The 22,311-nt window shown below is 38.4% G+C and overlaps 1 protein-coding gene across 3 annotated transcripts in view; it reads left to right on the forward strand.

Annotated features, from left to right (window-relative positions):
• Window positions 1–18,495, forward strand: part of RASGRF2 (Ras protein specific guanine nucleotide releasing factor 2) — a 143,099-nt gene extending 124,604 nt beyond the window's left edge. For 2 of the 3 annotated variants that reach the window (XM_087761549.1, XM_087761551.1), the window contains exons 20-27: window positions 5,806–5,866; window positions 6,532–6,635; window positions 7,249–7,333; window positions 7,965–8,162; window positions 10,128–10,207; window positions 12,126–12,243; window positions 12,995–13,063; window positions 13,799–18,495. In XM_087761549.1, coding sequence (XP_087617675.1) covers window positions 5,806–5,866; window positions 6,532–6,635; window positions 7,249–7,333; window positions 7,965–8,162; window positions 10,128–10,207; window positions 12,126–12,243; window positions 12,995–13,063; window positions 13,799–13,891 — 808 coding nt within the window. In that variant the 3' untranslated portion in view covers window positions 13,892–18,495. The remainder of the gene's footprint in view (window positions 1–5,805; window positions 5,867–6,531; window positions 6,636–7,248; window positions 7,334–7,964; window positions 8,163–10,127; window positions 10,208–12,125; window positions 12,244–12,994; window positions 13,064–13,798) is intronic. The other variant, XM_087761552.1, reaches the window with a different exon arrangement.
• Window positions 18,496–22,311: the final 3,816 nt, after the last annotated feature.

A 22,311-nucleotide genomic window follows, 5' to 3' on the forward strand; every position in this document is an offset into this window, starting at 1 on the left:
GCTCTTGGGCTTGTTCTCCAGCCACACAGGAGGCAGTTATTTGCCAGGCATGTCAGATTCGTTAACAGTTAGCTGGTAAGGAGAAATTAATTCTCCAGGAATGGGAACTGCTTCAGTAACCTTGTGAGAAGAGTATATCAGAGCAATTCTGATTTTGGACAAAAAAATCATTCAACTGGATGAAATACACAAATGTGTCATGTATCTCATCCTTTCGCTGAAAGGAGGAGCTCTGGTTCTTAAATCACCTCAGGAAAATGGGTTGTCTGGTAATTAAGAGTAGTTTCCAAGCTTCGAAAAAGCACTGTGTTACTCCCAAAGATACATTCTCAGCAAGGCTATATAGTTAACTGAGAAGAGGCAATTAGAGGATTTAATAAATAATCTGCAGTTGAATGGAGTTTGTGTGTAACTGTAGATCTGTGGTAAGGACACAGGGGTGTGCGTTCTTTTACTCTTCCACAAGCCTTCATTTTTATTGCGCATTAGGAATATTTATAAGCTTTACAAAAATTGATCTAATTTCTAGTCCTAAGCAGTGACCTTCTGTCCCATGGAGACTGTGAACACACACTTCTGGCTACTTCAGGAGCCATCTCAGCTACCAGGGCAGCAAGCAGGAATCCCTCTCGTCCTCCACTTCTCAGCTTGTTAATGGATTCAGAGGTGGAACCAACTCCAGACTGTTCTTTGAAAACTTAACTTTTTAATAATTCAAAATATAAAACTGAGGAGTAGTTTCTGTCAATCAGGAGGGTTTAGCTTTTCTGGCAATTTGAAAAGGTCCTTGCTCAATTCTGGAACTGATTTCATAAAGAATGAGAAACCAACAGAAGCAGAAGAGACAATATCCACATGCCTGCATTCTATCTGACAATACAATTGTATGAACTCAGTTGGCAACAAGGTTTCTAGTGCCAGAAGAAAAATTTTTTTTCTATATTTGCGCTAAAAACAAAGATACTGCTTCTGGTGCAAAAAGAGGACATGGTGACATGGAAATGGTTCTTTCCCTGACATTCTTGCCTGATGCTTCCCATGGTGCCATGGCTGGCTGTGGAAGCAAGTCAAAGCAAACATTGAACATGCTCTTCCCTAAGCTTGGAGAGTTCTCTCTCTTACTTGTCTCTGAAGATTACTATTTATTGTAGTAGGGACAACCAAGACTATGTTCCTCTTGACTGAGAACTGCTAAGCTTTAAGCAAACACTTCCATACTGCAGCAAGACATTATGAAGAGGCACCATGTTCTACACCAGTGTATCTCTCATATCATTGTTTTCTTTTTTTCTGCATCAGATTACAGATTTTCTATCATTTCTCAACATGGCAGATTATTGTCAATGTTCTGAATGTTAAGAGAAGGCCTGTAATGGAATAAAAGAATTTCTTGAGTTCCTCGAACCATCCATAGGTTATAATGACAGGGTGAGGGGAAAGGGATTTCCTCTCTACATTGACATAGAAAAAATTCTTTGGTGGGACCCACTGTGTCTACCTGAAGCACCTAACCACGAAACAAACTGTAGACAGCTAATGAAGCACTCCTTCCAAGTTAACTGCCTATCATGAAGGAGATTCTGTCCACCAAAATTGTCTAAAGTTAGGCATCCTGACTGTTTCTTCAGAGATCATAGAAGGCACCTCCCTTCTCAGACAATTACAGAATACAGACAGTGACTTGTGGAGGATGTGAATCCTGCCCTGGATGTCCTAAAGGTATCTTGAGTCTTGTAGAAATGTGTAGAGGTGCTCCCAGGTATTGTGTCCCTCTTTTGATTTACCTGCCAATGTGTGGTTGGAGAAATGCTGCTCAGTCCATCAGCACCACATACCCACCTCCTTGGAAAAATGTTATCTTTTTGGTTTTCTTCTAGATGGAGAGCTTTCATCTAATACTACTTAGAGGAGGAATAAAAATTATCCACCTAGAACTGAAGAGCATTTTTACTGTTACTAGAAATCAATTTGTTTGAAGATTTTTGACAGCTTATTTTTTATGTGAAAGCACAGATTTGTCGTCATAACTGAAGTTTTGATGAAACATTTATTCAAAAGGCTTCTCTGGGACACGATGAAAATGGGAAGGAGGGGTGAGCCAGTTGATATGCCCCTCATGAAAATAGTCCTTCACCCAATTGCTAGATGAGTGTCATAAAAGAGGCTTTCTAGTTGTTCTGACGTGGTGCTCACTGCAGGCTTTTATATCTAAAAGGCTTTGGCATATCAAAACATGTAGTCTATCAGAATTCTGGTTTGCCAGTCAGCCCTCACTGTAGGTCTCAGCTTCCCCGCATTTCAGTTTTCGTAGTCTACTTTAGACTCTGAAAAGTATAGAAATTCAGAGTGAGGTTAGGAAAAGCATTTCTTAGCATAAATTCAATGTTCAAATACTCGTGAAAGGAAGTTCATGCTTTCTGAGCCTACATATGGGTATATTCCATGGACAGTCTCCTTGAAGGATATGAGGTACAAACGTCTCCTTTTACAAACTGACCCAGCCTTTGAGTGTATGTGCACATGGGTGCATATAAATCTCTTGGAAAATCAGTCCCTTTGTTAGCAGAGATTGGAAGAGGAGGAAAGTTGGTTTATATTCCAAAGATATTATGGTCCATTCTGGGAAAGACTCTGTATAGAATATAAATGGCAAGGAAAGTGTTTATGAGAGATACTGAGCTGCCTCATGGCTTCTTGAGTCATCAAACAGAACAGCTGGTATTTCTTGCGTGATGAGATTTTTGTTTAATGGACTGACAGGGTTTCTCTGCAGGGTAAAAAAGCTTCTTTTGCTTTTTATTCAATATCCATTCTGAAAGCTAGGCAAACCTACTGAAGTATGTTTTGCCTGAGATTCTATCAATATCAGTCTTATTTACTAACCTCTGAAATCTAGGTAAAATTTCATTGATGGTGAAGCAGGAAGGTCTAAAGTTCAGACTGAACAGCAGTAAGTAACTTCAATGAATAGTCCTATAGGAGAAGAAAAGGGTGGTTCAAGAAACAATTCCTCCTTCTTCTTCCTCAGAATAAATGTAAATGAAATCCAGGGATATGCAGAGGTCAAAATTTGATGGATGACCCATTCTCTGCCTTGTATGATCTCACCAGACAATATATTTCAGGCTCTATAACTTACACTAGCTTTTAAAATATTTTAAAAATACCATAAAGGAATGAGGACACAGATGTTAATATTTTCCACTAGAAAATTATTTTAATATTTGGACTGGTCAAGCATTAAGAATAGTTTAAATGAGAGAGAGCTGCTGACTCTAAGAATTAGAAAGTTACTTCTTATATATTTACTTCCTTCATTTGTAAAGATCACCACGGAGGTGTCACCCCATTTAGTCCTCCCTGAGAGGGATACTGTTAAAGAGTCCGGCATAATCTCTCCTTAGCTTTGCTTTCTTTCATAACTCTTTTCACATGGACCTGTGCTTCTCACCCAGCTTCCAGGAGACTCTCCAAGGAGTGTAATGGGAACTGCCCAAGCAGAACTGATCAGCTCAACATATCTTCCTAGACCTCTGTTGAAACTAGGTATCCAAACGCTGACAACAGTGCAGACCAAAGTGCAAGCTACTATTGATGCTATCAAAAAGTAGCTTTATGCAGTCTAGAGATGTGTTGTCCTCCACAGATTTAAATGTAGAGCATTTAGGGATAAAAGAAGAATTTTTTTCATAAGACCACTGTGTTAGAAAAGAGCACCAGTCACCTCTTTAGAATGTGGGATTGGAAGTCTACATAAAATGTAGAGTATCAGGAAGCAAAGAGGGAAAAGTTAAGTATTTTCAGGCTCTTAATAATCTCATGTTTCCTATTTTATTTTGTATTAAGCAAGTAAAATCATTTCTGTATCAAAGATGAGAACTCCAGCCAATATAAAGTTACACGTAAGGAACTCAAATGATGAGTTTACAAGATTACTTAGAATACTTGGGGCAGAAGGGCAAGTCCTCTCTTTTTTTTTATCACCAGGAAGCACATGGTCTTGTCATACAATACCTTTCTGCAGGCAATCAGTCATGAGATACAGCACAAAATAAGCTGCTCCGGAAAGACAGATTGCCAGTCTATTTACACTTCTAGAGGCTGCACACTGTTGTTATCTGAAGAAGCAGCTTAGGGTTCTCTTGAAGAAGTAGACATTCAAGACTGCATGGCTTGCCCATCAGACATAAGGTGTTTCCAACTCCTACAAAGAAGGGGGCATTTTGTGTCGATTTGATAGGCTGAAAATGAAGGCAAGGAGATTTCATAGATCCTTTTTCTGTGTATCTGCATTTGATTTTAACGTAGTCCTCCAATTTGGCAAACCAAAAGGAAACAACAGCAACCCACAACAGAAGAACCTAGTGTACTAAGCATTAACACTTCCTCCCCACCCACATAGTACAAATTCCCTATCTTACACTCATAGCTAAAGTCTCCAAGCAATATAATCCTTTTCTTTTAACCCTTTCCCCAGCTGGTACATGGAAAGTCTGTTACTACAGAGTGCAAAAATAAAGAATTGGAGGGACCATAAGAAAATACTTGTTGCTGTGCTTTCTGGAATGATCAGTAGAACTGGATCTTCTTTGAAAATGGTCATCTAAACTTCTCTTGAAAATTCAGGTGACAAGTACTCTACAACTTCTGCAGAAAGCCTATTTCAGTGCTCACCTATACTTACAGGTGGAAAATTGAACTTAATGTTGAAACTAAATGTCCATTGATGCAAATCAGTCCAGTGACTTCTTGCCATTATCGTTGGTGTCTTTATAGGCAGTCTTTTACATACCAACATACTGTTCTTTCTCCCTGAATCTTCTCTTTCCTATATTGTATAAATCCAGTCTATTCAAGGTTTCTTTCAGTCTATATTTTCCAAATGAAAGGGTAAGATCTTAGAATTATGTGCCAAGATACTACCTCAGGGTAGATGGGGTTTGATGAATACTTATTACTTATGCTGGGTTCATTTTTGACCTATTACTCTGAAATAACCCTAATAATCACACATTTTCTATAGCAGAATTGGAAGCATGGATTAAGACTTTTATTACTGAGAGCAAATCATGTACTTGCTACAAGTAAAATCTGCTAGCAGTTTGTTGTCTATTTCCACGCTCACAGTTCTTTGTGTGGGACACTGAATAGGACAATGTAGTGCCAATAAACAAGAACACTTCCCAGTGAATCACTCTTCTATGCATGCCTATTTTGCCATCTTTTCTTCACTTCTCAAATGTTGATTTTTCAAATATTTCCCCAAAATACCATTTAGCACAGTAGTTTAAAAAACAGAGAAAAAGCTTGAGACGTAATTTTCCATCTTTATGTTTCCTAGGATTATTCAGGACAGAGAGCTTCTGATTACATATTATTGTTATTGTGTTGTGGTTTTGCATTGCCAGTCCAGTTTTTGAAAAGAGAATTTTTCTTTGTCCACCAGACTTCTTTGAACTGAAGTCAAAGTGGGATAGATGTAGAAACCTTATCACTATAATCAGCAAATAAGTACAGTAGTTATTGTCATTGACCATTCTACAGTATATGCTGTTCTTAGCTCAGAGATTTTAAGCCTCCGTGACCATCATTTTACCTTACGTGACTCTGATATCGTACCATTTTGTACACTGTTACTTAAAACAAGACATTAGATTTTAGGTACTAGGTATTTTTTTCTTTACATCTTCAATTGCAGTCTTAGGGTTTATTTTAGATAAACATGATTGCCTATCTGTGATAAGGTTTTCCCATAACCGTAGTCAATTTTATTTATACAGGATGTTCTGCTACTTAATTTTTCAGGGCTCTTTCCCAGGATGATCAAGATGATACCCATTTAAAAATAGAGGATATCATTCAGATGGTAAGTTCATCTTGAAATTTAAATATAGATACTCCTATAGAAATACTGTGGGTTTAAGTCAATAAAACATAGCACAACTACAACTTTACAATTGGACAGAAATACTGTTCTATTATATCAGGAATGTACATTTCAGTCTAGAGAAAGTAAGAATTTGGAGCCTATATCAAAGATGAACAGGTAAAAACTTTACGATTTGGATTTAAATCACATGATGGAAAAGAAAGGGGAAAGGTTAATATGTATGAAATTATAAGTGTCTGCCATCTCAGCTGCCATCGGAAGCACAGTTGGCCTTGATGGACAATGCCCATCATCCAAACTGTAGCCACCACCATCTCGTAAGTGCGTTGCATTAATCTGAAGAAGAGTGTGGGCAATGAAATAGGTGCAGAGTGCTTATGTGGAAGGTAACGCAGAATTCACAGACTTTAATTAACCTATGTACTTACTCATTACTTTGTATGTGCCCATTTTCCTATGAGTTTCCAGCTTGATGTTTTCCCTTACATTGTTAGCAGTTTTTCTTAATTCTTATTTCTTTGTAGCAAAGCAGTTAATTACAACTCTGTGTTGAAAATTCATATGAAGTTCTTAATACCCTGTGCTTTGAGATGTCCTTTGACGCAAAAAAAGATCATTAAGTGTTCTCCTTATTTTTGCAGTCAGATTGTCCAAAACCAGAGTGCTTTGAGACTTTGTCGGCCATGGAACTTGCAGAGCAAATAACTCTTTTAGATCACATAGTTTTCCGAAGCATACCATATGAGTAAGTGTTCTCCTACAAGTGACTGAAGTGAATACAGTGGATGAGTTACTGACTGGCAGTGTTAGGCACTACACTAATTCATGCTACTGACAAAAAGATTTGCATACATAACAGGATAATGTCCTTTGGCTGTTTCTATCATTGCCTCTGATTCCTCTGTAGTTTGGTCATGTTTTGAAAGACTGAGTTCTTTGCTAAGGAAAAAAATCTGTGGTCTAAGGCTCTGGGCTAGTGAAGGATGAATATAGTATGGAAGTGCTGAGTCTCTAGGGAGTGAGTATCAAATCAGCTTCATTCATGCAGCAGTTTAACATGGTTATAACCACATAAGATGACAAGACCAATTTCAAATAGGGTCACAATGCTGAAAATTTGGATGACGGGATTGGGGGAGGGGATTAAAAGAAAAATAAATCTTCTTTATGGTATTTACTGCTTCAGACAGTATTAAAAATGGTATAGTGAAATGGTGGAATTAGTGTAAAGCTGTGTTAGTAGCTTCTAACAAAATGAGGTATACTTGAAATCCACTTAGGCTATGCTTACAGAGGCTCTATACTATGTATATTAAGAGCATTTTTGTTTAGTTTTTTTCTCTCCCCTCAACGTCTAGAGAGTTTCTTGGGCAGGGCTGGATGAAAGTGGATAAAAATGAGAGAACACCGTATATTATGAAAACTAGTCAACATTTTAATGATGTAAGTACTCTTAAATATAGATTGCTTTCTAGGAACTGTATTGACACTGTCTATGACCTCTGAAGCAGAAATATCTTTTTTTTTTACAATGATGTGATGTAACTTCTTATCTAGTAGTAAATGAATAATGAATGTTACAGTCTTTTCGTGATTAAACTTTTAAATCAAAGCACATGAAGATTCTTGTTTTCAAGAATTGGTACTCAGCATTTCAATGGCAATTTAAGAGTAGAACATTTTAAACTGTACTACAATGCCTTGTTGCTTACAGAAGACACTAAATTTTCTCCAGAGAGTGAAAATATAACACCAATTCTATTTAATGAATGCCCTTTGTATCCCCAACCATATCTTTGCTCTTTACCATTTTCCTTGAATTTTACCGAGAGACTTCCCAATCAGTTTTATTACTGTTGTCTTGGAGGTACTCCCCATTGCATCTCTTGCTCTTCTTTCATATTGTCGCTCCCCCCCACTTCCCTACAATACTGTTCTCAATACACTTTCTCTGTTTTTATTAAGTCATGGGTTCTGTTGTGCATTAGGTTTTTCTGCCTTGTTCATTAAATAATTATATGTTGAAAGGGATTATATTTAAATGTCCTAAATTTCTTCCTCTTTATTTGATCAGATGAGTAACCTTGTTGCCTCCCAAATCATGAATTATGCTGATGTCAGCTCCCGGGCTAACTCAATTGAAAAGTGGGTAGCAGTAGCTGATATCTGTCGATGTATGCACAATTATAATGGTGTGTTAGAAATCACGTCAGCCTTGAACAGAAGTGCAATCTACAGACTTAAGAAAACTTGGGGTAAAGTATCCAAACAGGTAAGAAAAATATGATGACAATATGGTTTCTGGATTTCACTGGTCAGTGTGTTCAGAAGACAACATGTTGAGATAGGATTCCTCCCATAAATATTTCTACTTTTACAATACTCTGACTATTTGCTGGAAACACCAAGCGGTACTGGTATTTCATGTCAAAGTATTTTGTATTTAGCTTACCTTTTTTTTTGGTATCATTAATTAAATACCTGTAGGAACAAACTGATTTCAATGGAATTAGCAGGTGTCTAAGCCTACAACTTGAGCCTGAAATACTGAAATATTTGAGGAAACTAAGTTTAGATATTTTCAGATATGCACATCTAGGTGGTCACTAGCTATAACTGTAGTCAGCTCAAGTGCCTAAAACAGGAGCCATATTTCCCTGCCTGTGCAGAAAGTTGGTAGAAAGGTCAGCATTTCCTCTCAAGGTGCTGAATTTTTTGTTACCCAGTAAGAGACCGTAGACAACCAGACCTCTTATTTAGGTGCCTAAGTTTAGATGCAGTGAATGCCTCTCTTTAACCCTAACCTTGCTGCTGAGACTGTCAGCAGCATGGCTGAGCCTGTGAGAATGGCTGCCAATAACAAAAATAAGACACAAAAAAAAAGACTAGCAAGGATGAAGAATAGCCGGTCTTTATAGGGAGTTGGACTTGATGATCCTTATGGATCCCTTCCAACCGGAGATATTCTATGATTGTATGATTTTATGTTCTCTGTTTTAAATGGTTTGGAGGAACTGGTTGAAGATTTAAATCTCAGCTTTCTGCTATTTGGAAAAAAAAAGTGAATATTTTAGTATGGTGGAATAAAAGAGCAAGGAGTTCAGTAGGACAGAGCCAATCACTTATAAGTTAGGCAGTATTTGGATACAGGGTTTACTCCAGCTAATTGGAAGATTTCAGATTGCCCTTTTTAGATCTGGCTAATTGACATGCAAAAAGTGGGCTTTTATCATTGCATTTCCTCCTCCATATGTTTCTGCAGCTTTTGCAAAGCACTCAAGCAGTCCTGGCAATGAAATTCACTTAGAATACATTCTGACTGCACTGCCTTCTTTCTCCAGTCAGCTTTTTTTCAGATGCTTTATAGCTATGTTCTTTTATTTAAAAATATGCTAAAAATCCTCTCAGCACAAACTGTTATATAAAAGTTTACCTCCAAAAGTTTTACGTTTAGAATTTGTTTGATTTTTAAACTTCTCAATTGAAAAAAAAAACAAACCCAGATTAATGTTGTTGCACAGTTCTCCAGTACTTACTGGAAATGTAATCTGAGTGTTTCATCAGCTTGCTGTTTAGAAGAAAAAGAAAGTATCTGCTTCTGCCTACAGCTTTTTCTTAATTGGAAATTCAGTTTCAAATATCGCAAATTTCTCATGATTCTCTATACCATGTCAAGTCTATAGCATAAATAGACTGAAAAGCAAATTTATTTTGCATACGAAGTAACCAGGCTCTGATGGTGCCCACTGAAAGTAATTTGTGTAAGACACTAACATATTTTCAAATACACATTCAGCTTTTATCAGAAACTTGGAGGCAAAACCATCTTAGTGCAAGCTGCAAGACTGTAAACATCCTTTACTGTCACTAATTTCAGTAAACGCAGCTGAGGATCCTCAGCAACATGTAAGATCAAGTCTCTAATATTCTTGTATACACAGTAAACTGAATTGCTGACCATTAATTTAATGAACTTGTGTTTTTTCCTGAATTTGCAGGCTAATAATATTAGCATACATAAAGGTTCTGTGTATCACTAAAAGGAAAATGTTTAATGCTGCCTAATCTCCATTTTCAGAAATACACTAGGAACTACAATGAAGCTAAATTCCTAATGCCTATGTTATTACTTTTGAAAATGGGGTGAAGATGCTAAGTGAATTATACCTTTTCTAAAATCTAATCCCAGTCATTTATGTGCCACAGCAATGACATTTGTAATGCATTTTCTTTCCAGACAAAAGCTCTCATGGACAAGCTTCAGAAGACTGTATCATCTGAAGGAAGATTTAAAAATCTTAGAGAAACACTCAAAAAGTATGCTTCCCTACATCATACAATTGTGTTTTGTTATAAGCAGTGGATAGTACATGTTCAAGATGAATTGCCTTTGATTAAGCTTTAATAATTAATATAATATTGAATAATATTTTTACCTAATAACCTTTTAAATTCTAGTTTTATTCTATTTGGCATTATGGTTTTGCTGACTATACCATGATTTAGTACCCCTGATAGATAAATATAGTATCTCCAGAGAATTACTGAAACAAATTGAACCATTATTCTGTGTAAATGTTCCCTGTTGAGGTTTTACTTACACTGATAAACTTTTTCAATAGGTGTGAAGCCAGGTTTATACATAAAAGTTCTTCTTCAAAAACAGGATTCCTAAGAGTCCTTGTTCCAGATAAGAAGTTTAGGACTTAAGAATAAGCTTGAGTCAGATCAAAGATCCATTCACCCCTTTATCTTTTCTCTGACAGTGGCCAGTAGCTGATGAGAGGAACATAGGAACAGGTCAAATGCACAGTGATATTTTCTTTCCTGTACCGTCCCAGCCCCCTGTAGTCAGCCACTCTGGAAAACATCTCGATTTTTTGTACAGTAGTCCTGGAATAATTTTTTCTTTAATTGAGTTGCCAGATTGTGTTTGACCATATGTAATTTTGGTACCCAAAATATCCTGTGGCAAGGGTTCTACAATTTATGTATTGACTCCAACTGTATGCATACAAACCCTGTATTTTTGCAAGTTCTGTAATTAGAAGTAGGTTTTCCAGGACTGAGTGGTACAACTACTTTAAATGATCTTGAGAGAAGCAAGAGTAATTGCTGAAATGTTTCAAAATATACATAGTTCAAGTTAGTCAATTTTTACTTTAAAAATATTGTTGGGGAGCTGATCACTTTTTAAAAAATATTTTTATTCACAATATATGAACAGGTATTTTATACACCTTTCAGTTAACATATTGCTTGCCTGTGTACAACAATCACCCTCGTAATACAAAAAATACCCAGAATGAAGTACACTGCTAACCATAGTCAGCAGTCTGCCTAAGTTAACAGTACAACCATCACCCGGCATTTTTTTTTATGCCAGAGCTTCAGAAAACCAAGTTTGCTACTATTTCTGCTGAGACAAGAATCAGTAAGTGTGGAGCAGTGATTATTGCATTAAGGAAGCAACAATCATTATCCCATTCCTGCTGTCCCCTCAAGAAAAGAAAATCCTTATTCTCTAGGGTCTGCATTCACAGTTTTCCAGATCACCTTTGCTACCTCTCTGTTGTCCTCTTTCTTCTTTGTGTTCACTGTTCAGAAGGCCTGAATAGACTTTGACAGAGTGGTATAGACAGACATACATACATACAAACACACACATATACAAATGTATATACATGCATATGTACATACATATGTGTATGTATGTATAAGTATGTATATATATTTGCATGTGTATATATATATATGTGTATGTATCTCCACATGCGCATGCACATGCTCACACATACATGCATATACGTACCCTTGCTATACTAGGATGCTTACATGACTGCAGAACACCAACCATGCATAAGGACATCCACATGCATTTTTAGCTTGTGTGTAGGATCTATTTCAGGGGTTGTCTATCAGCCAGGATTGAAATATGCTTGAAGGTGTTCTCTGAGTCCAGAGTTTACCTGTCCTTCCTCTCACTCCATTATGTTACCATTCTACCTTTTACTAAAGGTTATCTGCCATTAATATTAGGTATTGGACAGAATACATTCAATTTTCATGGGCAGAGCAAATATAACTTAAGGGAAGTCAGAGAAGCTGTTTGTCTTAGAAATGAATGTAACCCATTGATTAGAAGTACGTTAAGTAGTAAAGAGTTCATGTGAATTATAAAAAAATTAGTTTGTAAATTTAGCTACAGGCAAATATGCTGATTTCTTGTTTACAGTTGTAACCCACCTGCTGTTCCCTACCTTGGAATGTACCTGACAGACCTGGCATTCATTGAAGAAGGAACACCAAACTTCACTGAGGAAGGTCTTGTAAATTTTTCCAAAATGAGAATGGTAATTTTCAGTTCCTTATATGCTTTCCCAACAGGTGTTTAATTATGTGAGTTAATTATTGATTTAATTACAATTCCTTTGAATTTAACTTCTAAGATGTACAGGTATATTGGCACCATGCAAGATAGGTAGCTATTTGAAAGCAATTACTTGACCCAGTCTTCTAGCACCACCTTCTGGTAAAGTGAGTATTTTTACAGGGTGAATTTGCCTCCAATTTGTTCTTTGAGAAGTGACAGAAAAAGCAGCTGCCTGGAGCTCATGAAGGAGCAACAAAAAGCTTTCTGGAATAACTAAAATTAAAGGAATGTAGTGATTCACCAGAAAGCAGTAACCCAATCTTCTTTAAGTGTGCTACGGTCTATCTAAAAAAGCATTTTAAAGTTGATTTCTCTCCAACTACCATGTAATGTTGTTTTGTAACAACTCAGAGGGAAGCATGGAAATTTCTCTTCTAATCTCACCTTAATGCCCTTATTATGGCTACACACTGCAGCAGTCACTCAAGACAAAGAGAGGTTATCAGTATGGGGAGGGGAGAGACAAGGTGGTTCGCTTGAGGCTGATTGAAGAATAAATGGTTAATTTAGGAAAGTGAAGTCCTTGGAAGCCGTTAGCAGATGATCTCTGCCCTTCCCTTTTGTCCTTGCAGGCTAAATGGCATAATTTGGTGCAAAATTCTTGCCCTATGTGGCTTAGCTGAAGTCAAAATGCAGTTGTACTTACTCACGTACATGTATTCTTTTGAAAGATCTCACATATTATCAGGGAAATACGCCAGTTCCAGCAGACGTCCTACCGCATAGAGCATCAGCAGAAGGTAAGGCTCTTCTTAGGCACTGTTACCTACTAATGAAATGAAAGCTGTGGTAGCAATTAGTTGTAAGATACAGCTGTTGTTAAAAGCTAAAATCAATGTATTCTGCTCCCACACACAGAAAGGAGAGGACAGGCAGAAATATGGACTGGTACTCTGGGGCTGTAATACCCTCACCCTAGCAGAAACTCTTTATTTTACACTGTATATAGAAGCAAGTTTTTTTCTCCTTTTCGGGGAGCTCTCTTGGGATTGCAGCCTTCATGGGTCTGGGGTATGAGGGAATGGGTTCAAATGGAAATGTATTCTCCCTGCCCAGTTGGAAGTGTAATTCCCCAGGGAACCCCAGAATCCCGGGATTAGGGGACGGGGAGATGGCCCAAGCATCTGCTGATGCTGTGTGCATCCTGCAATTCTTTTCCCCTTGTCCCTCAAGGGAGTGATGAAAATTTGCCCAAAGCCAGTCTGCACCTTCAGAGAAGATTTTCTCTCAGACTCCAGAAGAGCAACGTGGGCTTAGGTCACCTGGCTAAGGACTTGCCTGTTCCTAAGAGGCTGTACTTGATTCCTAGAGTGCTGCTGGTGCAGCTTTACACCATTCAAATGAGCTGTTGTGTTTCTCAAGAAAACAAGATGAGGGAATCTCAGGATCCAAAATGGTGAAGGAGAAAAGGGAAAGCAGAAGAATTTTTATGGAAGTGACATACAGTCTGTTCATCTGTGTTTTCTCCATTCCAGGTCACTCACTATTTACTTGACAAGACACTCATCATAGATGAAGATACCTTATATGAGCTTTCCCTAAAGATTGAACCCAGACTCCCTGCCTGAAGAGCCAGCTTTGCCTCAGAGTCTACAGAAAGCTTTAGTCCAATGAACAAAACCATGCATGCCAAGTCCTAAAGACAGCAAGGGAAATATTGAGAAGAGTGCAAGCTCTCTTTTCCAATAAGAGATACAGAGTCTCACAGCATTTCCCTCTCAGGCAACGAAAATGAGCATTGGAGGTGGAAGACAAAGATGCTTCCTACCTGGATTAAGTGATTGCTGCTTTGCAAAGATAATGTTTTGCAGTAGGGACTATGCATTTAATGGAATATAGGAGACTTTCCTGTGAACGGGTACTCATTGTAGCCATCTTATGTGAGAAATTAAGGGGACAGATGTAAATGGTGGTAATATACTCAGGTATATTAAGATAAATGAGCAAAATGAGATGGCTGTGATGTGGTCTGGGTTGATGGCTAACTATGCGTTCACTGAGGCAGTAATGGTAGTGGTGTCCTCATATCGTGTTAACTTCATTGAAAAAACAGGATCTTAACAGTCATCTACTATCTTGGAGTGACATTAAGGTAGCATCTAGTATCTTTAGATCTGCAGTTGTTCAAAATACTTGCTACACATTTAATGCTACCTTTTACAAAATGTTACCTTCTTTAAATGTCTTGTCAGCCTTTTCTAAGGTGACTGATTTTACCTATAAATGGATTGTAAATATTTTTTCATTAATACACAATGAGAGTATTTACAGCATGGAAAGCAAATGAACTAGTTGAACAGCTGTAAATAGTTGCCAGCCTTGCAAGCTTCAGCTGGGAAATACAAGCGTAGGAGCTATACCTGAGACTTGAGAAATCTGGACATACAGTGAATGGGATGGTTAGTCACGTTGCACACAGCCCTGGAAAAGGCACTTTATTTTTCTGCATCTCCTTCAGCTTCTCTGACAAGTCAGGCTACAGAGCACTTTCTGGTCACACTGCGGAGAGAAATACATGTCTGGTCTCGCAATGGGTAGTGATCAGCAATGAACACTAGGAGTTGGAGTGACAGTTTTGTTTCACGTGGAATCAGTGGTTTGAAAAATGTCTATTTTTTTTTTCAGCCATTTGGCACTGACTTAGCTCTAAAATTGTTCACATCAGTGGCAAACTTTGAATGCCAGCAAACAGAAAAGATATATTTTTTATCTGAGCTAGTAATTCTCATTTGCGTATGGGCATATGTTTAAGAAAATGTGCTATTTATAAATGTTTTCAAAACCTATGCTTTTGTGACATACCAGGTAGATAGATGTCATTTCTACAGCTAGTTGGTACTTCCTAAATTTTCCTGATCAAGAGTGGCCTGTTGTAGCTGCATGGAAAGTGAGCTCAAATGCATGCTGTAAAGTGCATCATAGTATAAAATGCAGGTATTAGCACTGTTGAAAAAAATTGGCTGGAAAAGTGTCCTTACTTTTCCAATGATATTCAGCCAGTTGAAGAAATAGGGCTATATCACTGTATACCTCCCTTAAATCTTCTCAGGGAGACAGATATTTAAAATAGATTGTGACCTAGGCCTATTTGATCTGACATTTCTTACCACAGTCATGATGCTTCTTAACGCTGGCGATGAAAAATGGATCTGCCTGGCTTGTGGTTTTTGTCTTTATTTGCACTTTAATTATATTGCTGGCCCAGCCCAGAGCTGCACAACAAATTCCATTCATCCTGTCTGAGTGTAACTGCTAGGATTTATAAATGTACCTTAGCAACTGTAAATTTCATTAAGGTTCTTCACCACAAGGACCATCTCTTTGTAAATAACTGCATGAGGAAACATCACAAATAGTGGAAAATTCCTGGATTAGAAAAGCAGACAGCAACAGAAAAGGAAATTCCAGAAACAGTTACATGGAAAATGTTACTTATAGAAGCTTGTTATTGGCAAAAATGTGCTTGTTCTTTTCACTAATGACTGACAAGAAGCTGATTGCATCCCAATGCATGATATGAAAAAAAAAAAAAAGCATGGTTTTCTTGGACCACAAAACCAACTTACTGTGTATTTTCTGTACAAAAGCGGTTACCATACAGTAGTTTCATAAAACACTTTAAAGTAATTAAGACACAGGGAAAAAGTGGTCCAAAAAGTGATTTCTTAACTTGGTTTTATTGTTTCTCTGTTAACAAAGAAAATGTGTAATAACTGTCAATGTCAATTGGCGTCTCTGTTCTATACTATTAACTGCTGCTTTATCTGCCTGTACCCCATTTTACCAAACTTCCTTGACATTCTTAGGATAACAGGGTACAATTCTTCATCCTACTCTTTTCACAGTTCGTTGTTTTGTACTTTATGTGTGTATATCGGTTCTTCAGAGTTTCAAAACATTCAATGCATTTTAATGCTTGCAATACGCAGGGGTGGTGCTGTGCTTGTGCTACAGTATTACACATAGACAGAGAGGAAGACAAAGGATTAGACATAGATTTTTTCAAAGGTGCTGAGCATCCATATCTTAAAATCAGTAGACAATGTGGTAGTTCAGCCCCTCTGGAAAAGCATATACTATTTATATGCCAAAAGTTACCTCCTGGGTCAGTGGCACAATTTAGATTCGAATCACTAGAGTAACTAGATACTTGATTTGTGTTCAGAGCAACAAAAAAATAATAAAAAAAAAGGTTATGGTCACAGTAATGTTTGTTTTGCTGATGACTAATATTAATCTTTTTGGTTGGGGATACAATGTGTTCATTAAAATACAGGAGGTGACTGCTCAAAGAAGTGAGCATGCATCTTGTTATCCATGACCCTAGCCAGTGTTGCAACCCTAACCAGAGCTGGAAACAGCTGTTCTGCAGAAATCCTACACAGCAGGTATAGAGCAGTGTGTCTGCCCCACAGCTGGGTTGTGTACTTCACATGTAAGTGGCCTGGGTGCCTCTGCTACAGTACTGCTGCAGTGTTTGAGCTATTGCAATAGTTAGTAGGCAGCAGCAACCTGCTTTATGTGAGGCTTTGCCTAGTACATCTATATAACCAGCTAGTGCAGTGATCTCCCTGTACAGTGCACAGGGATTGTGGAGCTCCTTGCTACTGGCTTCTCTGTGCCACTCCACGACAGCCATATAGTATATAGAGATATAAATCCCAGTCACGAAACACCCACTGTTTGCCTCTGGTGTTTTAGGGAGGATGTCTCCAAGTAAGGACTTTGTCATTTGGATCTTGCTGTCTTTTAGGATCTTATCCATTATAGCTTTTATGCCGTGGAAGCAGAGCAGACTCGCTTTCCTGCGATTGGAGCTCAAAAAGCCCAGCTGATTCAGGATTCATAAGAAAGAGAAGGGCTGAAGCGCCTATTACTTGCCTTTCTTAACTCCTCAGCCGGTCAGATGCGAGAGCAGTTCTCACACTGGAGGGGCTGCTCCCTTTGGCACTCTCCAGACAAAAACGCCTCAGGGTGTGCGGGCTGGCTAGCTGCAATGGGGATAGCATATTTCACCCACTGGTTCAGCAGTGGGCACATTTGCCAGCAAAGTCAGAGGGGAGTTTTGCAGTATTTTTTATTGCGTAAGTAGCAGCCCGGATTCAGTCCGTAGTTATCTGGGAACCTGGGCAGCAGCACAGACACGTCCCCTTCCATGTGACAGAGAGCACTTGTCACGCTGATACGGGGTTAGAGTTGCCTTCACCCCAGCCTTCACTCCCCGCTGTCTCTCCTCTCCCCACTAAATTCACCAGTATTGTTAGTGGACCGAGGCCGTGATTAGTCATCATGTGGAAGCAAAAAATAGATCTGTTGAATTTACAGTGGCAGTAAGTGTATAGTCTGTCCCTTTCTTTCGGCTAGTCCTGTAACACACAAACGCGTAGCTTAATAAGTGAGAGATGATCCTGGGACTGATCACCCTTATTTAAAAGTAAGGAAGAGCTCGCCATCCTCTTTCTGCTTTCCTAGTTCTTAATACTGATTATTTTTCTGTAGGATAAAAAGGAACTTAACTATTTAAAGTATTTATTAACTTTAACCACATTGATTTTGATTTCAGAACATGTTCATTATCCCAAATTTTCCTTCATAATCATTATTTATTTTAAGGGTTTTACAAAAACATTGTTTTATTTGTATCAGTATTCAGTCTTTCCTCCTTTCACTTTTATCAGCAACATTAAACTTAGATACCTGATTTCAAATTCTCACTGATAGAGACATTTTTACCCACTCATAATTGTTATTCATTAAGGGCACAATCCTTCAGACCTCATTCTGATAATACCTTAGGCTTCACTGAGAGCTTTTCATAAGTAAGTATTTGGGGATCTGGCTCTCAGCTATTTGCCTGTTACAGTTTTTGCCTCCAAAGGTCAAATGTCTCTGTGTAGGATGCTTTGTGTCCAATACGCTGCTCAACTATGGTTGTTTTGTTGTACCTTTACTTTTGAAATAGTCTCCGAAGTTTTGTTCTTTAGGAGAATAGATGTATGTTTATTTGACAGATGTACCTATATCTAACATGTTACTTAGTGCACAATCCAGATGTTTTTGCATGTATTGTAACTTATCTTTTGACCTGAGTTCATTGCTTTGTATTGTTAGTAAGGCATATCAGGCAGGGTGTTGTGCCTATATGCTAATTAAACATTCTTTTTTTTCCTGAGTTTCAAGAGTCCTTACCAATATCTGTTTATTTTTTTACCCCCCAATGGTGAATAATTAAAGCTACTCCTTCTGAATTACTGAGTCTTTTAGAGAAACATCGGAGCAGAAGGGCCAAGCCATTAAGGGCAAAAATTGGAGAAAATTCTAGGCTTCTTTACTGGGAAAGAATGGTTTGAATTACTGCATTTTATTCTTTGTTCACTCATGCTGCATTGCAGCTGCTGTGGGCATCATTGGGAATAATGCTGATTTTAACTTGGAACAGAGAAGGAAGCCTACTTCATACACAACTAGAAATGCTGATCCACTGTGAAGTGTACAGCATAAATGACTAAATAAGACATTTAACAGATTAAACTGAACCAGCTGCACAACTCATTTTTCTTCAGCTGAGGAAAGCCTCTCCCCTTCCATACCTTTATTTCCTTTATAGAAAGCTACAAGTAGGTAGAGTTTAAATATAATTTCAGAAGGTGTTTAAGGTCTTACCACTTCAATAGAATATTTCTTCAGGCAAAAGGCAATTAATTATATAAATAGAGAGTAAATAACATTGTCCCTAACTTCTTTATCCTGTTGTTTTGGGTTTGAGCTTTTGTCTAAACACCCCTAGCCATCTCTTGGCTGGTGTCCTGCCCTGGATTTAAACAAATAGTATAGCCACATTCTATACCCAGGAAAACACAAAACATTTTGTAAGTATGATATATCCCTCCTCTTGTGACAGGAAAACAAGTCACACGGAAATAAAACATCTTGCAAATTGAAGCAAAACAGTTAATAGACTACAAAATCAGGTCTCCAGCTTCTGTTACATGCTTTAATCACTGTTTACTGCTTTCCTTTGTTGAACTGGGTAATTTCTTTAAGATAGACAGGTGCCTATTCAATTTGTTTCAAGAATTAACATATTTTAAGTAACGAAACAGTAACGGCACATCAGGTCTATGTAAGATGGAGATAAAGCAAGCAACGTATTAAAATCAGCACCTATTCAGTACTCTCTGACCTTGCAGTCACATTTTCTGCAATCTTTTTATATTTTTGGTGTTTCACATAAAAACTGAAATTGACTGAGAGAGCAACTTACTTACTCTTGAAATTGTCAGATATTTTCAGTGCAAGAAAAAAAAATTCAAACTACTTGCTAAGCAGCTCTATTTAAAATCACTGCAGGATAACTTTAATTTAAAGTTGTTTTCTCCACACTCTAAACTATTTCATTAACCTTATGCCAAAGAGTTGGCTGTTTTTACATATTTCCCTAAGGCCATCATCATAGGATCATAGAATCATAGAATGATTTGGGTTGGACGTGACCTTAAAGATCATCTAGTCCAATCCCCTGCCATGGGCAGGGACATCTTTTGCTAGATCAGGTTGCTCAAAGCCCCATCCAACCTGACCTTGAACACTTCCAGGGATGGGGTATCCACAACTTCTCTGGGCAACCTATTCCAGTGCCTCACCACCCTCATCATAAAAATTTCTTCCTTATGTCCAGTCTGAATCTACCTGCTTTCAGTTGAAAACCATTGCCTCTTTTCCTGTCACTACGAGCCCTGGTAAAAAGTCACTCTTGCATCTTTCTTAAAAGCCCCCTTTACGTATTGAAAGGCTGCAGTAAGTTCTCCCCAGAGCCTTCTCTTCTCCAGGCTGAACAACCCCAACTCTCTCACTCTGCCTTCATAGGAGAAGTGTTCCAGCCCTCTGATCATCTTTGTGGCCTCCTCTGGACTCACTCCAACAGGTCCATCTTTGTCTTGTTCTGGGGACCCCAGAGCTGGACGCAGCACTCCAGGTGGGGTCTCACTAGAGCAGAGTAGAGGAGCAAAATCACCTCCCCCGACCTGCTGGCCACGCTTCTTTATATGCAGCCCAAGATGGCTTTCCGGGCTGCAAGTGCACATTGCTGACTCATGTCTAATTTTGTGTCCACCAGTATCCCAAAGCCCTTCTCTGCATGGTTGCTCTCAATCCCTTCATCCCCCAGTCTGTACTTATATCAGGGATTGTCCCAACCCATGTGCAGAACCTTGCACTTGGCCTTGTTCAGCTTCATGGAGTTTGCACAGGCCCACTCCTCCAGCCTGTCCAGGTCCCTCTGGATGGCATCCCTTCCCTCTGGTGAATGAACTGTACCATTCAGCTTGGTGTCATCTGCAAACTTGCTGAGGGTGCACTCAGTCCCACTGTCTGTGTCATTAATGAAGATACTAAATAGTATTGGTCCTAGTATGGACCCTTGTGGGATACCACTTGTTACTGGTTTCCACTTGGACATTGAGCCCTTGACTGTAACTCTTCAGGAGCCACCAGCCAGCCAGTTCTTTATGCGTCTAACAGTCCATCCATCAAATCTGTATCTCTCCAATTTAGAGAAGGATGTTGTGGGGGACCATGTCAAAGGCCTCACAGAAATCCAGATACATGATGTCCATAGCTCTTCCCTTGTCCACTGATGCAGTCACTCCATCATAGAAGACGACTAGGTTAGTCAGCCACACTTTGCCATATTGGCTGTCTCTCCTCAGCTCCCTGCCTTCTATATGTTTTGACCTGTTTTCCAGGAGGATCTGCTCCATGATCTTACTTGGCACAGTAAGATCATGGATTATAGTTTAGAGAAGTATTTAGCAGGGGGGCAACTGTTTTCTACTTTTTAGTATGTTGCAAGAAAAAACCTAAATACTCTCTAAAATGATAGACTTACGGAAATGATCAAACCTCCAAGTAAATCTGACAGCACACAAACCCTTTTTAATCTTGACCATGAAGAAAGAGGGGGAAGCTAGCTGGTACAGGCTGTTCAAAATCCTCAGCTCTGTGAAGAAAAAACTGAAATTGGTCTTGACTGATTGTGCAAAGATAATAAATGAGAATTGTGAAGACTGAACTATACCTTGAAAGTTATATTTGAATGTTCTAGCCCTATCTGTATATAGCCTAAAAGAAATAAAATTTGAGAAGTGCAGATTTTTGCTTGAAATGTGCAGTTTTGAAGAGAACTGAAACAATCACTGCTGTTCATTCCAATTCCCTGACTGCTGGAGCCAACCCTGCACATGTGGGTTCATAAGTGTAGTAGCAGAAGCCATTTAAGATTTGTTTTCCTAGAGGTAGAAGCTCTACTGTGTAAGACTCTCTGAATCAGACACCACCTTACTGTACTAATGCTCATGGAGTGCACATGCCTAGACAGATGGGTCAGAAACAGAGCAATAATTATTACAAAAGGCTTGTGTTCTCTCCTGCTACTCCTCCTGGAAGCAATCTATACAGATTGGGAACAATATGTATAAATCATATCTAGATCCTAGATATGTTTCACATAAATCAAAAGTAGTAACTTTTCCAGCCAGAGAAGACACAAAGTCCTATCAATGCTTTCTATTCTGCTCTAAATCTGAATATTTATTTATTTAATTTCATTTACTGTTAAAATTTCATCTCCAATGGGAGAGCCATCTGAAAAAGAGCACCTTTCTCCTTCTTTAACCATGCCTGCTGGAGTTTCCATGACAAAAAATGCTGGATCAGCATGGTGGAAAGAGGAAGGTGACAAGTTCAACATATCTGAATATGTTTGTTGGTTGTGTTTCTCTAGTCATTACTCTTCTGAATTCCCTGACAATCACAATCTTAGAACTGATTAATTTCACCATTTTGGTAATTTTATATTAACTGCTGCATTTTCAGTACTGTTTTATGAGAGGAATAAGAATCCCACCTGTGGAAAGGCTAATATTGGAGATTTAGATCCACAGTTGGGGTATGTTTTGAGGGGAAAGCATGGCCTTCTGGATTGTGAACC

This window comes from Nipponia nippon, unplaced genomic scaffold, assembly GCF_047370975.1.
Source record: "Nipponia nippon isolate SJK-2023a ecotype South Korea unplaced genomic scaffold, ASM4737097v1 scaffold_24, whole genome shotgun sequence".
NCBI classification, from domain to species: Eukaryota; Metazoa; Chordata; class Aves; order Pelecaniformes; family Threskiornithidae; genus Nipponia; species Nipponia nippon.